The sequence below is a fragment of the Myotis myotis genome, unplaced genomic scaffold, assembly GCF_014108235.1.
Source record: "Myotis myotis isolate mMyoMyo1 unplaced genomic scaffold, mMyoMyo1.p scaffold_m19_p_27, whole genome shotgun sequence".
Lineage (NCBI taxonomy): Eukaryota > Metazoa > Chordata > Mammalia > Chiroptera > Vespertilionidae > Myotis > Myotis myotis.
This window is the reverse complement of record NW_023416332.1, coordinates 3,139,140-3,154,138: the sequence shown is the minus strand read 5'-3', so window position 1 is coordinate 3,154,138 and position 14,999 is coordinate 3,139,140. Positions and strand designations below refer to the sequence as shown.

The following is a 14,999-nucleotide window of genomic DNA, read 5'->3' as shown; positions in this document are numbered from 1 at the left end:
CACCGCCACGCCCCGCCCCGCCCCCGCCCCCGCCGTCACGTCACGTCACGCCACGTCACGCCACTTCACGCACACCGCCCCGCCCCCGCCCCCGCCGGTTCCACAGGAGCCAGAACCGCGCCCTCTCATTACCGCGCCGAAGGACCTGTTACACAACTGGGCGAGGAAATGCCTTCGGGAATAACCGGCTTTAAAGTCTCAAAGTTGTTAAGGCAAAAATACATCACTAAAATGAAGAGTATTTGGTAAAAAAACAAACAAAAAACCACCTTTTCAGCGGCAATGCTATACATGCCTACACATAGTTTTCCAGAGTCTTCGGTAACTTCAAACTTTGAAGTCTGCTGAATTAAAAAATAAAAATTATTAAATATGTAGGTATTTTGAAATAACACAATACTGAAATATTCATCTGAGTTTGCCTCCTATGAAAAACCTAGAGGATAGATTTGAATCTATTAATGAAATAAGTCTTGGGTTTTATTTGAAATTTATCCTTAAAAATTGAAAGAATTACTAATCTCAGAAATGCTACATATTTAAATTGCTACCTAAAAATTTGAGGCCTCCAGGAGTTAAAAGTTCAAACTAAGTTGGGAGAAATTATATGGTTGTGATAACAGAAGGCATGAAGTATGGAAATTCATTTTTGAGGAGAATAATTCTTGCATTTTCCCTCGAAAAATTAGTAGTTCAAAATATATTATAGTCTTTATGTTTATCTGTGTCTGTGTACTACCTGTGGTGAAATTTCAACCTAGAATATAATATTTTATTGGCCTAAAAAAGTGTGGGGGGGATTAATTCTATAGTCCAAACCAAAATTTTTTGAAAATATACTTTATTGATTCTTTTTGTACAGAGAGGAAGGGAGAGGGATAGAGAGAAACATCCATGATGTGCACGCAACCAAGGTGCATGCCCCTGACCGGAATCGAACCCAGAACCCTTCAGTCCACAGGCCGATGCTCTATCCACTGAGCCAAACAGGTCAGGACCAAACCAAATTTTTAATATTAAAACTGGTTTAAGCTTAACTGATGTGTTTAGAATAATTACAAAGAGTGTGTGATGTAATCTTTGGGTTGTGTATATTTAACAGTCTTTCCAAGTTAAATTTTGTGACTTTAACCAAGAGATAGCTTTGGGACATTCCCATGGCCCTGGAATGACTTGGGATTTATTCTCTCTTCTAAAAAAAATATTTTGAACTAAATTAGGCCGATTTGATATACTTGATATTACATGGGAAGCTTTGTCAAATAAAAATTAATAACTGTTCTATTTATATACATATACTAGAGGCCCGGTGGAGGGCCCCCGTCGTGGGCACCGGAGAGTCTGCATCTGGGGTCTCAGGCGATGACACAAAGGCCACAGAGCTCTCCTGAAAAGGCAAGACGTGTCTGGAGTCGGGGGCTCATCCCAGGTGCCCCGGCAAGAGGACAGGGGCCCATAGACCCCATGCTCAGTGGGGCCGGGCCGGCTCTGGTCTCGGCTCTGCCCTCACGGCTGGCTCCGCTGGCCTCGGTGCCTCAGTTTCCCTCCAGAGTCTAAGGCGCATCCAGCTCAGCCCTCGGCTCGTGTTCGGCTGACGCTCAGGCAGCGAGGGGCTCACCGCAGCTGGAGTGGGTCCCCCCCGTCCCAGCCCGGGGCTGGCCTGGCCTGGAGCACTCACCAGGCTGTCTCTTCTGTAAGGGCGTCCTGTGGAGACGGGTCCTGGGAGACAGACGGCAGGGGGTTACCGGAAAGTGCCAGGAGGTTCCTCTGAGCTGAGGCGGTTCCAGAAGCGATCACAGCCCCCAACCCCCCACCCCCAGATCAGGGAGCTCCCGGAAGGGGCCACTGTGCCTCGCCCCTGTTTCCTGGTTGCACAGCTTCCAGAACCTGCCAGGAGCCCAGCGTCCCGAGCTCAGCAGCCCGGGCTCTGCCCCACAGACCTGCCCACACCCTGGCCTCGGCCAGGGCTGCCACTGGGAGATGGAGCTGACACCCGTCAATGACGCCTGAGGGACCCCCTCTCCAGCCAGGCCCATCCCTCAGCCCCAGGCACCGGCCAGCTAAGGCCCAGCCCTGTCCTCCCTCAGGCGCCCGGACCGGCCCGGTTGTCACGGCCTCCCGTCCCCTGGCTCCAGCTCTGTGCTCACCTGCATGGGGACAGCAGCAGGCCGCCCGGCCGCCTCCGTCTCCGGGTTTCCTGACGCAGAGAATGACGAGGGCCCCGGCCACCGCGGCAAAGAGCCAGCCTGCCATCCAGCAGAACCGGTGTCGTTTCCCTGGCCCTGCGGACAGATTGTGCCTCAGCAGCCACACCCCCCGGTCCCTGCAGCCACAGACGAAGACCCACAGACCAGCCCTGAGCCTGGGAAGATGCTTGAAGGACATGCAAACACGAGGCTGAGGAGGTCGGCACCCCGTGTCCACGGGGCCACAGCACTGCCACCCCCAGTGTTCGTGGGCCGAGAAGTACAGAGAAGTTATGTGTAGCACACATCCGTGCACATGCATGCACACACATGCACCACACGTATGCATACACACATCACATATGCACACGCACATATCACATATGGACGCACACACGCCACATGTGCATGCAGGGCCTGCTGGGGGCGGAGGGAGGTGGACAGGAGACCTGCTGTTTAATGGGCGGATGCGAATATTTCGGGGAGACACAGAGGTGGGTGCTAAGAGCCCCTGAACTGCTCACTGGAGCCCAGCCGGGTGTGGCTCAGCTGTTGCTCAGTGGTCGAGCGTGGCCCTATGAGCCAGGAGGTCATGGTTCGATCCTGGTTTCGGGCGTGATCCCCATGTGGGGTGTGCAGAAGGCAGGGGATCAATGATTCTCTCTCTTCATTGATGTTTCTCTCTCTCTCTACCTCTCCCTTCCTCCCTGAAACCAGTAAAAATATATTTAAAAAATAATAAATAAATTTTCTATAATGTGGTTCTCGTCCCCAGAACATACACGTTGGGCCCAACAGGAACCCTCTTACCTGGGCCGGGCCAGCCGCACAGGGTGTCCGCCGTGGCGTTGCACGTCTGCAGGACGACCTTCCCCTCGGGGCACCTGGGGAGGGAGACGCCACACTGTTCCTCCCTCCACGTCTCCCAGGGCCACAGGCCCAGGGGCACTGTCAGCGGCAGAAGGTGGGCTCCGGGGCGGGCTCCCGCGGAGAGCTCCCTGACCGCCGTGGGAGCACCGTGTGCCCGAGCCGAGGCCCACGAGGGCCCAGGGCACCCACAGCCCAGCGCTCACCCCCAAACCAGCCTCTCAGAGGTCATGGCCCTCATCCCACGGGGGAGCCACGGAGGTCCCTCCAGGGAACCGGCTCGGCCCCGTGTGCAGGCCTGGGAGCGGGGAGCGGGGGTCTGTCCTGCGTGTGAGGGGCTCGGCCCTCAGGTGTCCTTCCTCGTGGTCGCAAAGTTAGGGGCTGGTCATTGTTTGTCCCGTGTTCCGAGGTCACAGGGAGGCGTGTTTAGACCCAGGACCAATGCTCGCTTACGCAGGCCTCACGTGCTCACAGCTCTCCGCACACCTGAGGGGGGACCCTGGAGGGACCTCTACGTCACCGGCCCCTCGCCTTCCACCATCGCCGGTTCCCCACCTTCTGTCTGAGTGTGGGAGGCTGGTTCTGAGACCCCACACTCCAGGGTTACAGCGTGAAACACCTGCAGCCCAGCCCCCTGAACCAGGAGGTCACCGTGGAGTCCCCGTCGGGGCACAGGCCCCGGTTGCGGGCTCCATCCCCGGTGGGGGGCGTGCAGGAGGCAGCCGGTCCATGATTCTCTCATCATTGCCGTTCCTCTCTCCCTCTCCCCTCCTCTCTGACATCAATACAAATCCATTTCTGTTAAAAAGGGAGCTATTTTTCCAGGTGTTTCACCGCTGTCACATCTCCCCAGAAGGTGCCCCATCGAGCCCACCCGGGACCTCAGGATGAAGCTTCTTAGGAAATCTGTGCGTGTGACGGCGCTAAAGGGAGGCCATCGCGGGGGAGCCGGGCCTCCCGTGACCACGTCCTCCTAAGGGGAGCCTGTTGGCAGGGAGCGGCCCAGAGATGCAGACAGGAGGCGGCGCGATGGCGGACAGACAGAGGCCGCAGCGGCAGGTCTAGGAGGAGCGCCAAGGGGCGCCGCCACCCAGAGCGCAGGAGGCAGGAGGGTCCTCCCAGAGCCCGCGGGGCCGGCCCTGCCCACACCCGGGTTCCTGGCTCCCGGGCTGCGGGCCTGGAGAGAATTATTCCCGAGGTTTGTGAAGCCGCCAGGACCGGCGCCTGTGACAGAACCGGGGCCCTGCTACGGGGACGGCCTTGCAGCTGGGACAGGGTGCAGGGCTCACGGCTCTTCCTCTGCCCGGAGCCGCCTCCTCTGGAACCGTCTATGGCTCCCACCTTCCTCCCTCCTCCGGCCTCTGCGTCTCCCAAGCCCCGCCCTCCAGCCCTCGGGGCCCCGGCAGGTTCTGTGCTTTGGCTTCTGTGCCGGCTCCACGGGGCTTTGGTGGGACGAGCGGGTGTGGCTCTGGGTGGACGGAGCCCTGGCCCCAGGCGGCCCCCGGTGGGAACAGCCAGGCCACCGGTTGGATTTCATCTGCAGGCGCCTCCACGTGGCAGGTGCTACCAGGTCACAGATGGAGAACCGAGGGGCTGCGGCAGAACCTGAGGCAGACACGCCACGGGGGGCGGGGGGGACAGGGGGACCCAGGCTGCACGGCTGCCCGCGCCCCGAGGCCGTACCTGGTGCAGCGGTAGCAGCTCTCCGGGCAGGGTTCAGAGTCGCAGTAGAACTCCCCGGTTTTGCACTGGCACCGCCGGTCCTGTTTCGGGGTGCAGTCACTCACCATCTCCTGATCTGCGGGGGGAGGGGAGGCGGGGTCAGGCACCAGGGCTGGGACTCTGTGCCACCCATACCGGCCCCTCTGGCTGCCGAGTCACAGGCACCAAATCCACAATCTCCCTCCCTCACACTTACAGACGACGAGGTGACGACTAGACTCTATTACCAGCATTGGGGTGCCTATGGACGGGCCAGAGGGGGACCCTGAAACCTGGGGTGTCTGTGGAGGGGCAGCAGGTGCCCTTGCGATGTGGGCTGGGAGGACAAAGCCAGCTCTGTCCTCAGAGATACCCCCAAATTATCCCTTTCATCGTGTTCGTCCCCTAAAGGGCAGGTCAACACCCCCAGTGTGGGGGTGCAGGGGGCAGCTGTGAGTGACACAGCAGACAGTGAATGGGGCTGCAGAGAGCCCCTGGCCCCACCTGCTGGCGGTCACCCCACAGCCCGGCCGATGGCCGCCAAGGCCGGGCCCTGAAGCCTTGCGGGGTGCACGGCTCCATCGAGGAGGCGGGGAGCAGGGAGCAGCGCAGAGACGCAGACAGGAGGCGGCGCGATGGCGGACAGAGCAGAGACCTCCAACCCCCTCTGCCCAGCGTCTGAACTGCAGGTGAGATGGGAATAAGGTGGGGCCACAGCCCAGCCCGAGATCAAGCCCGTCACCCACTCACCTGCGGCCCTGACCCCATCCCCGGTCAGCGTCCGTGACTTCACCCCTGGCCACGGGTGCAGCGTGGCCCCGAGGGACCCCCGTGCACACTCCTCTGGGCTGGCGCTGGGCTCACTCCTGTCGTCGGGGCTGGTCTCCGTGGGGGGCACGGTGCGAACTCACATGTCGCTTTGCCCGCCTTCTCTGCCAGTGGACATGGGAGGCTCCCGGTGATGCCACCGCACACCGGCCGGGCTCTGACACAGGGGGGAGCGGGCCCCGGTCTAGACGGGGGCGGGCGGGTGGTGGGGAATGGGGTTGGCCGTGGGAACGTCACCCACTACACCCAGTGTTTCCTCAGAGGCCGGCACTGACCCCACGTCTCCAGTCGGGCCAGGATCCCCACTGCCCTGCCCCCCACGTGCGGCACCGGCTCTGGCGGACGTAGGACAGTCCGCCTCTTCACTCTCAGAGACCCTTTCTTTTTGTTTCTTAATTATATTTTATTGATTTTACTTATTTATTCATTTATTTATCTATTTATTTATTTATTTGGTTAATCTTCACTCCAGGATATTTTTCCCTTGATTTTTTTTTTTTTTTGAATTATCTTTAAGTTTAGATCTTTGGAAAACGCTTTTTTTTTTTTTTAAATTAAGAAAAATATAGATATTCTTGCCCTGGCTGGTGTGTGGTTCGGTGGATAGAGTATCAGCTTGCGGACTGAAGGGTCTCAGGTTCGATTCAGGTAAAGGGCACAGGCCCGGGTTGCGGGCTCGATTCCTAGTGGGGGGTGTGCACGGAGGCCCTCCCAGGCCCAGGGTCTCCCACAGCCGCAGCTGGGACAGGTCTGGAAGGAGCCACAGGCAGCCCCGCCCAGAGCCCGCAAGGACACTCTGGCCTGGGAGTGACGCAGAGGGCAGGCCGCGTCCACACGGGTGCCAGGCCAGCTGGGTGTCCTGGGAGAAACACAACCCGCCCGGCCGGCGTGGCTCCGTGGCTGAGCGTTCATCTATGAACCTGGAGGCCACGGCTCGATTCCCGGTCAGGGCACAGGCCCGGGTTGCGGCTCCATCCCCAGTGGGGGGCGTGCAGGAGGCAGCCGATCCATGATTCTCTCTAATCATTGATGTTTCTCTCTCTCTCTCCCTCTCCCTTCCTCTCTGAAATCAATAAAATATATTTTTTTAAAATAAAAATAGCCCTAGCTGGTTTGGCTCAGTGGATAGAACGTTGGCCTGTGGACTGAAGGGTCCCAGGTTCGATTCCGGCCAAAGGCACATGCCCGGGGTTGCGGACTCAATCCCCAGTAGGGGGCGTGCAGGAGGCAGCCAATCGATGATTCTCTCTCATCGATGTTTCTATCTCTCTATCCCTCTCCCTTCCTCCCTAAAAATCATTAAAAATATTTTAAAAATAAAACATAAATATATTTTTTAAAAATTTAAAAAAATGGGCTTCGGGGTCAAGGTCAAGACTCAAGGGTCCGGGACTCACCCTCACGGCAGATGGTGCACAGCAGGCAGGACTGCAGGCCGTTGGCGTGCCCCGTGTAGGTCCCTGTGTCACACGCCTCACACTCGCTCTGGGTGTGGGGGCTGCTGCACGGCTTGTGGACATAGTGGCCTGTGCAAGAGGTTGGGGTGCGGTCAGACCCACCAGGCACGCCCGGCGCCCCAATGTGCGGCCTCCACGCCAGGCCCTGGGCTGGCCTCTCCGGGGAGAAAATGCAAATCCCTGTCCCTGGGCATCAGCATTGGAGTAATCTCTGCCTGTCACCAGGTCGTGGAAATGACGAAGCAATTGCTCCCCGACAGCTGTGTGGTGGGGCACCCGGGACCCCGACCCCACCCAGGACACACCTCTGAGGCCCCCAGGACGCGCCTCTGGTCCAGGGTCAGTCAAGGCGGCAGGACCCCAGCCCAGCGTCCAGGTCGCCATGGGGTCCCAGGGCCCAGCCCGGAAGGCCCCGAGGTGGACACGTGCTCCGCTGGCCAGCATGTGCCCGGCCGCTTCCTCCCTGCGGCCCCGTCAGAGCCATGGCTGGACGTGCATTTGGGTCGGGCCCAGCGGACAGAACCCGCCCCCACTCACCTGCGGGGCAGCGCTGGCAGCAGCGCCTCCCAGACCAGTACTCGTCGGGCCCGCACCTGCTGCCCGGGCTCAGGCTCGCCGCGCTCAGCTCCAACCACAGGTTGCTCGAGGGGCTCAGGGTCAGCTGCAAAGACGGGAACCGTGTTTCACCGCGTGGACTGAAGGGTCCCAGGTTCGATTCCAACTCAATCCCCAGCCCTGGTCTGGGCGCGTGCAGGAGGCAACCAATGGATGCATGTCTCTCTCCCCGTCTTCCCTCCCCCTCTCGCTGAACGTCAGCGGGAAACGGGTGAGGATGAACAGGCACCTCGAAGCCAAGGCCGTAGCCCATTCTCGTTCGAGCGCTTTAAAAAATGACCGTTTCAGCGCGGTCATCTCACTGTAAGTCGTGCGAGGCCAGATGTGTATGTGCAAATGGAATATTAAATTCGCCTCCCTCCAAAGCAGACACGGCGAAAGGCAACGATGTTCTAAACCCCAGGACAGAGCCCCTCACCCAGGCACAGGCCCCGAGGCCACTGTCAGCCAAGGTGCAGGTTTCATGCAACTGTTCCCGGCTCCAGGGCTTAGCGCCCGACACAGACAAACAGGAAGAAGCTTGTGGTTCCTATCGATTTTAAAAGACTCTGGACCCTGCTCTCACGCTTTGGTGAGGAACCTCTGGGAGCCAGCTCCCTGGGGGCCGGCCGGTGAGGGGGGGACGTGGGGGACACTTTTGGGGGTGAGGGCTGCACCCACTCTCCTGCAGGGATGTTTGCACTCACCGTGAACACATGTCAAAATGCCAAACTGCACATTTTTCTTGGCCACATGATAGAAAGATTTATTAGAACAAATTCCATGACGAATCATATCAAAGAACCGTTTTCTGAAAGATGCTCACAGACCACCTGGGCACAAACACGGAGGAGCCTCCGCGAAGCCAGACAAGTAAGTACTGACCCCAGGTCGGGCTGGAGCGGGACACAAGTCTATGAATAAAGAAAGTGTATGGCGCCCTGGCTGGTTGGCTCAGTGGATAGGGCGTCGACCTGCAGACTCAAGGGTCCAGGGTTCAATCCCAGTAAAAGGCACAGGCCCGGGCTGCAGGCTCCATGCCCAGTGTGGGGCGTGCAGGAGGCAGCCAATCAATGATTCGCTTTCATCACTGATGTTTCCATCTCTCTCTCCCTCTCCCTCTCTAAAATCAATAAAAAAAATCTATTAAAAAAAAGTGTATGGGGATCCCGGGGTGGGTGCGCGTGGAGAGGGCGTCATGGCCGGAGGAGCCGTGGCCAGGGCGTGTGTCCGGGCGGCTGCGGGCGCTGCGTGGGGCATGCGGGTGGGGCCAGGACGAGCTCCTCCTCCGAGGGGCTCCGCAGGCTCTCGGGTGGGGCGCCGGCCAGGCCCTGGCACCCAGTGTGAACGCAGCCAGGACCCCGTGGCCTCAGCCCAGCCTCCGTGACTCTCCCTCCCCCCAAGCCGGTCCCCTGCAATCGACACGCGTGCAGACGACGGGAGTGGGGGGTGCCTGGTGCACCCACAACACTCTGGTCGAGGGGGCACCCCAGCCCCCCAAACGGGCTCTTTGGTTTAACAGCGGTTCTCAACCTGTGGGCGCGACCCCTTTGGCCGTCGAACGACATTTCACAGGGGTCGCCTAAGACCATCCTGCGTATCAGATATTTACATGACGATTCATAACAGTAGCAACATGACAGTGATGAAGTAGCAACGGAAATAATTTTCTGGCTGGGTCACCACATGAGGAACTGTATTTAAAGGGCCACGGCATGAGGAAGGTTGAGAACCACTGGTTTAGAGGGTCCAGAAACACAGGCGCCCAGGAGGGGCCACCTGGCATGTTCCTGGCGACAGAATCCTGAGAAAGCGAACCTGCCCCTGGGGCTTGCCCGCCGCGGAGCAGGCCCTGCACAGGCAGCGGTGCCGGCTGGTGGGGAGCAGGGTGGGCCTGTGTGTGCAGCTGCGAGGCGGCCGGCACTTTAACTCCACACTTTAAACCTACCGATTACTCCTCAATAAAGCTGTTACAGCACCGTCCCCCAACCACAAACAAATGAATACAGCGGGGCAAAGGGCAATAGGACACATGTAATACCTTAATCAATAAAGAAAAAAAAGTATAAAAAAGAAAAAGAAAAAGAATTCATTACCATGGCCCCATGGCCTCCCACCAGCATCGCGGCCCCGGGGATGGGGAGCATAAGACATTTTGGGGGGCTGGCAATCTGAATGTGTCCCAGTAACCTGCTCGCTGTTGCTCAATCTTGCGAGCTGATAATTAACTCCATTTGTGATAAAAAAAAAAAAAAATAGGAGGCTAGCGCCTGACTTTGTACCAGTGTCCCAAATGCACATTCCGTTCAGGGTCCCCTCCGTCCCCATCTGGTCTCGCAAGAGCTGTTTACCTGAATGTGCCCAACCCGCGGGGCCCCGACCCTGGGATGTTACAGCTCAACCTGTGGGTCGCGACCCTTTGGGGGTCAAACGACCCTTTCACAGGGGTCGCCTAAGACCATCGGAAAACACATATATAATTACATATTGTTTTTGTGATTAATCACGATGCTTTCATTATGTTCAATTTGTAACCATGAAAATACATCCTGCATATCAGATATTTACATGACGATTCATAACAGTAGCAAAATCACAGTGATGAAGCAGCAGCGGAAATAATGTTATGGTTGGGGGTCCCCACAGCATGAGGAGCTGTGTTAAAGGGTCGCGGCATTGGGAAGGTTGAGAACCACTGGCTTAGCGGGAGGGAGGTCAGGGCGCCCTCCAGGATGGAATTAACTACAGTCTAAGTTAACCATCTGATTGGGGGGGGGGGGAGTCCCTACAGAAGCTGGGGGTTGGGGAACAGAGAGGCTCAGGAGCACATGAGGAGAACATCTCACTGTCCACGGGGCTCAGGACCTGGATCTTGGGGTCCCTGGACCGGCAGCTCTTTGAATGAAGGCTTTTCCTGAAACCTCAGTGTCCAACTGTCTCTTCCGCGCCAATTCCATAAATTCCGAATCCATAGCGCGGTGGGAGGACGTGGGCCTGGCCGTGCCCGCCCAGCCCCCGGGGTCACCATCCGGTCCCCACACCGCCCGGGGCAGGGGCCGCGGGGGCCTGCGCTGTCCCCGCGCTCGGCTCAGCCACGATGCCCTGCGCGCGGAGCCTGGGTTCGTGGAGTGCCCGGCCCCCAGCTGCGCCCCGAGCTGCTCCCCGCCCCAAGCTGCTCCCCGCCCCGAGCTGCTCCCCACCCCAAGCTGCGCCCCGAGCTGCTCCCCGCCCCGAGCTGCGCCCAAGCTGCGCCCCGCCCCAAGCTGCGCCCCGAGCTGCTCCCCGCCCCGAGCTGCTCCCCGCCCAAGCTGCTCCCCGCCCCGAGCTGCTCCCCACCCCAAGCTGCGCCCCGAGCTGCTCCCCGCCCCGAGCTGAGCCCCGAGCTTCGGGGGCCTGGGGTGCGGGTGCAGCTCGCCCTCCCGACTCTGGAACTCAGACTCCGTTCTGCCCCCTCCCGGCCGGCGGGGTCTTCCCTCCCGGAGCCCAGCCGCGCACCCACCGGTGTCCCGAGGAGCAGGAGCCGGGGCGGCGGCGGCAGCGGCAGCAGGAGCAGCAGCAGCAGCAGCGGCAGCGACATCCCGGCCATGGCGCTCCTCGGGGTCCGGGGGGCGCGCAGGACAGTAAGACGGGGACGCAGCTGAGAGCAGCCCGTTTTATGGCCGGTCAGCGGGGCGGGCGCCTCCAACCCCCGCCTCCGGGTCCGCCCCCCTCCGCCCCCTCCGCCCTCTCACAGCCCCCGGTGCCTCCGCACCGCGCCGCCGGCCCGCCCTCCCCGCCCGGGGCGGCTGGACGGTGAGTGAGGCGCGTCCGCACCCCTTTTGTAGCCGCCACGCCTCCCGCCCCTGCGAGGGGTCACCAAGCCCCACTGCCCCTCCCCCTTCCTCCCCGTGTCCGGCTGCGGGAGCGGCAGGTGCGCCCTCCGGGGGCGGCACCCGGGCTCCAGCCCAGATTTTTCACTTGTACTTTCCAGGGGGAGGAGGGGCGCCCACACCCTCCGTCCTGCCTCCTGGCCCTCGCCTCACAGGCGGGCCTGCGGCTCAGTGCCCGCTCCTGCCCCGGCCCCTCCAGCCCCAGACAGCGCCCGGCTGGCACGGAGTCCGCCCCCAGAGGAGCCCTCGTTCCCAGAAACCCCCAAGAAGACACCAGGCAATGTGTGTGTGTCCTTTATTTCAAGGATGGAGCACAGACGTGACCCCGAATGGGGGGACAACAAGAACATGGATACAAAGTCTGGCCATCGGCTCAGAGGGCGCGGCCACCAAGTTTAAGGCTCCGTGTGTACCCACCGTGCAGGTGCTCACACACGCACACGCATGCACACGCACATGCACACACACGACACACACACTCCCACAGGCACACGCACACTCCCACACGCACATGCACACACACGACACGCACACTCCCACACGCACACGCACACTCCCACACGCACACGCACACACACGGGGCACGGACACAGGAACAGGGGCCCCGCGCTGCCTAAAACATTGCAATCGTGTCTATCTAAAAAGTGTGGAGCCCTGGCCGGTGCGGCTCAGTGGACGGAGCATCGGCGCCCGGGCTGAAGGGTCCTGGGTTCGATTCCGGTCAAGGGCTGCAGGCTCTGCTGCAGGCTCTGCTGCAGGCTCCGTCCCCAGCCCTGGCCGGGGTGCGTGCGGGAGGCGACCAGTCCATGTGGCTCTCTCACATCCATGTTTCTCTCTCTGTCTCCCCCCCGCCCCCCACTCTCCCTAAAAATCAATGGAAAAATATGTGAGGATTAACAACAAGAAGCTCAGAGCGGGAGAGCACGCATCAGCCCAGCCCAACAGCCCCCGTGTCCCGTGTGGGCAGCTGAGCACACCAGCCTCTCCCTGGCACCGCGGTCACGTGTCCCCACCGCCTACAGGACCGGCTGCCCTGCACTTCTCACGGAGCATGTGTCCAAGCAGCACACGGGCAGCGTGAACCCCACGAGCCGAGTCAGGGGGCCCCAGGGTCCCGGCCGAGGCCGCTCCAGGCGACAGGGACAGGGTCTCAGGGGCGACAGCCTGTGCCTCAGGCCCGAGGAGGCCCTGGGGGCCCCGGCTGGCTCCTCCCCCTGCAGCCCCGCTGGGATGGGACTGTCTGACCCTGGCAGGCCCTCCTAACCCCCCACGCCAGGCCCCGGCAGGTGGACGCTGCGCCGGAGTGAGAGGCAGTGACCAGGAGCGGGCACCAGGCAGTGGCCTGTGGCGGGAGCATCCAGGCCGGCGCTGGGCAGGGCCCTGCCGAGAGGCCAGCCCCTCCCCCGGGGGCGCCGGTGGCCGCCAGGTCCCTCCTGCTGTCCTCCGGCTGCCGGGACCCCTCTGTCCACCGCGGCCGAGCTCGGAGTGTCCGTCCGCCTGCCTCCCCGGGGCTGGTAAAGTGCTGGGTGCCGGGCGGGTGGCGGGAGGCGGTGGCGGGTCTGCAGGTGACGCCGCGTCCCGCGGGGCTCTTAGGTGAGGACGTGGTTCATGAGCAGCTGGCAGGCCAGGAGCACGCAGAGCAGGCCCCAGGCGCGTGGGCTCTGCAGGAGGCCCGGGGCCACCGCCCGCCGCGCCCTGGCCGAGGCGCTGAGCATGGCCGACAGGTGCCTGCAAGGACAGGGCGGCTCAGCCAGGCCGGCCAGAGGGACGCGCGTCCACCCTCAGGGGCGCTGGCCGAGGGGAGGCGGGCAGGGGCGGGCACCCAGAGCATGTGCTCGAGGGACCGGGACCCGGGTCAGTGCCAGGGGAACTGGACCCCTCCCCTTCCCCCCCTTACGGTGAGATGGGTCCCACCCCAGCGCCATGTGTCGGAGCCCTGACCCCAGGACCTGCGTGGGGCCGCGTTTGGAGAAGGGCCTTTAACGGGAAGATTAAAGTCCAATGAGGTCATGGCTGGGCCCTCATCCAATGGGACTGTCCTCACAAGCTGAGGCCAGGACGCACCGAGGGACAGGGAGGGGCCGTGGGGACCCCAGGGAGAGGCCGGTGTGAGCCACGTCTGCGGGACTTATGTTGCGTGGCCCCTGGACATGCAGAAGCTGCCCTGACTCTGAGCTGCGGGCAGGCGACTGCGACAGGCTCTGGGCTGTCCTCCAGGTCCCGGCCTGTGTCCGGCCTCTGCTCAGAGGGCCCTGGGTGCCGACTCAACGGGGCTCCTGCTGGCCCTCGGCCCCGCACCTCCTCGGCCCCGCACTGCCCGCTGGCCGCCCACCGAGCAGCAGCTCACACAGGATCCCCGTGGCCGCCGTCCTTCGAGGGGCAGAAGCCCAGGCGTCCTCCTGTGCCCCCACGGCACCCGGACCCGGGAGGGTTCCAGCTCCCAGCGGCCGCCATGCATGTCCCCTCCGTGTCCCCCGCCCGGCTCTCGGGTCCCGCCCTCTCCTACCTGTGCAGCTCCTGCTGGGCATCCCGGATGGACAGCACGGCCTCGTGCAGCGCCTGCAGCCGCCCGGCCTCCTTCCCGCACCGCGGGCACGCGCTCTCGCTGCCTGGGGGGCACCGCCAGCCACAGGACCAGGGCACGAGGGGACACGCAGGGGAGGGGAGAATGGAGGATGAGCTGGGATGTCGGGGGGCAGTGAGTGGGGTCCCGGGGTGATGCCCAGCTTGAGCCCCTGCCTGCCTCACGGGAGTCCTGGGAACAGAGCTACCAGGACCAGGGGGCAGGGAGAGGCACGGGGGACCTTTCAGGGGGACCCCAGGCTCAGCTGCCCGGGAGACAGAAATGGCCAAGGGGGCTCACCCCTGCGGAGGCGGGGACAAGAGGGTCCCGGCCGAGGGACACCCCCCGACCCCCCCCACCCCCGTCAGCCATGGGCAGTGCCTGCCCTTGAGCACAGGGTTGGGGAGCCCAGCCGCCTGCCACACCCTCGTCTGTCCTGGGCTCAGGGAGGCCCCTGAGGCCACTGGGGTGGGGGGTCGTCCTGGGCACTGCCCCCCAGAGGTGCCCTCCCACCTGCCCACCCTGCAGAAGGGCCTGCTCACCGGGGACAAAGTCTCCGTCCCCATCGTCGTCCGAGAGCTCCGGGCAGGACTCGGGCGTGGAGCCGCTGCTCTCGGTGACCTGGCTGTGGCCGGAGGGCTGGTCGCTGGCCTTGCGGAGTCGCCGGTCAGGGCCCGGCCTCTGCAGGGAAACGGAGGTGCTGGGCTGGGAGCCCCCCACACCCCCCGCACCCCACGGGGACCTGCTGAGGGTGCGCTGCCAGGGGAGCCTGCAGCACTCGGCTGGCCAGGACCCACGTGGTACCGTGGAGGCCATGCAGACGCCGCTCAGAAAGCCTGGCCTCCCGCCCTCCCCCCTCCCCCCCTCCCCGCTCCTGCCACCCTCCAGGCCCCGCATCGGCACCTGCTGCCCCGCCCGCCCCCGGCCGTCCTGA

The 14,999-nt window shown here is 62.0% G+C and overlaps 2 protein-coding genes across 7 annotated transcripts in view; both read right to left on the bottom strand.

The window, feature by feature from the left end:
• Positions 1 to 77: 77 nt before the first annotated feature.
• On the bottom strand, positions 78 to 11,280 carry LOC118649088 (tumor necrosis factor receptor superfamily member 23-like). Of its 4 annotated transcripts, none has more exons than XM_036295879.1 (8): positions 11,133 to 11,280; positions 7,577 to 7,700; positions 6,980 to 7,108; positions 4,737 to 4,851; positions 2,997 to 3,070; positions 2,148 to 2,282; positions 1,679 to 1,719; positions 78 to 344 (listed from the first exon to the last, which is right to left on the bottom strand). In XM_036295879.1, exons 1-8 carry the CDS (start codon positions 11,217 to 11,219, stop codon positions 129 to 131), a joined length of 921 nt encoding a protein of 306 aa, XP_036151772.1. In that variant the 5' UTR covers positions 11,220 to 11,280; the 3' UTR covers positions 78 to 128. The 4 variants fall into 4 exon arrangements, with proteins under 4 accessions (XP_036151772.1, XP_036151773.1, XP_036151774.1 ...); XM_036295880.1 differs by having other exon boundaries at positions 78 to 341; XM_036295882.1 differs by lacking the exon at positions 78 to 344 and adding an exon at positions 911 to 1,387 and having other exon boundaries at positions 11,133 to 11,272.
• Positions 11,281 to 11,780: 500 nt separating this feature from the next.
• OSBPL5 (oxysterol binding protein like 5) overlaps positions 11,781 to 14,999 on the bottom strand; it is a 46,273-nt gene continuing 43,054 nt past the window's right edge. For all 3 annotated transcript variants that reach the window (XM_036295904.1, XM_036295905.1, XM_036295906.1), the window contains 3 exons: positions 14,608 to 14,746; positions 14,009 to 14,111; positions 11,781 to 13,230 (listed from right to left, as the gene is read on the bottom strand). In XM_036295904.1, the coding sequence (XP_036151797.1) occupies positions 13,092 to 13,230; positions 14,009 to 14,111; positions 14,608 to 14,746 (381 nt within the window). In that variant the 3' untranslated portion in view covers positions 11,781 to 13,091. The remainder of the gene's footprint in view (positions 13,231 to 14,008; positions 14,112 to 14,607; positions 14,747 to 14,999) is intronic.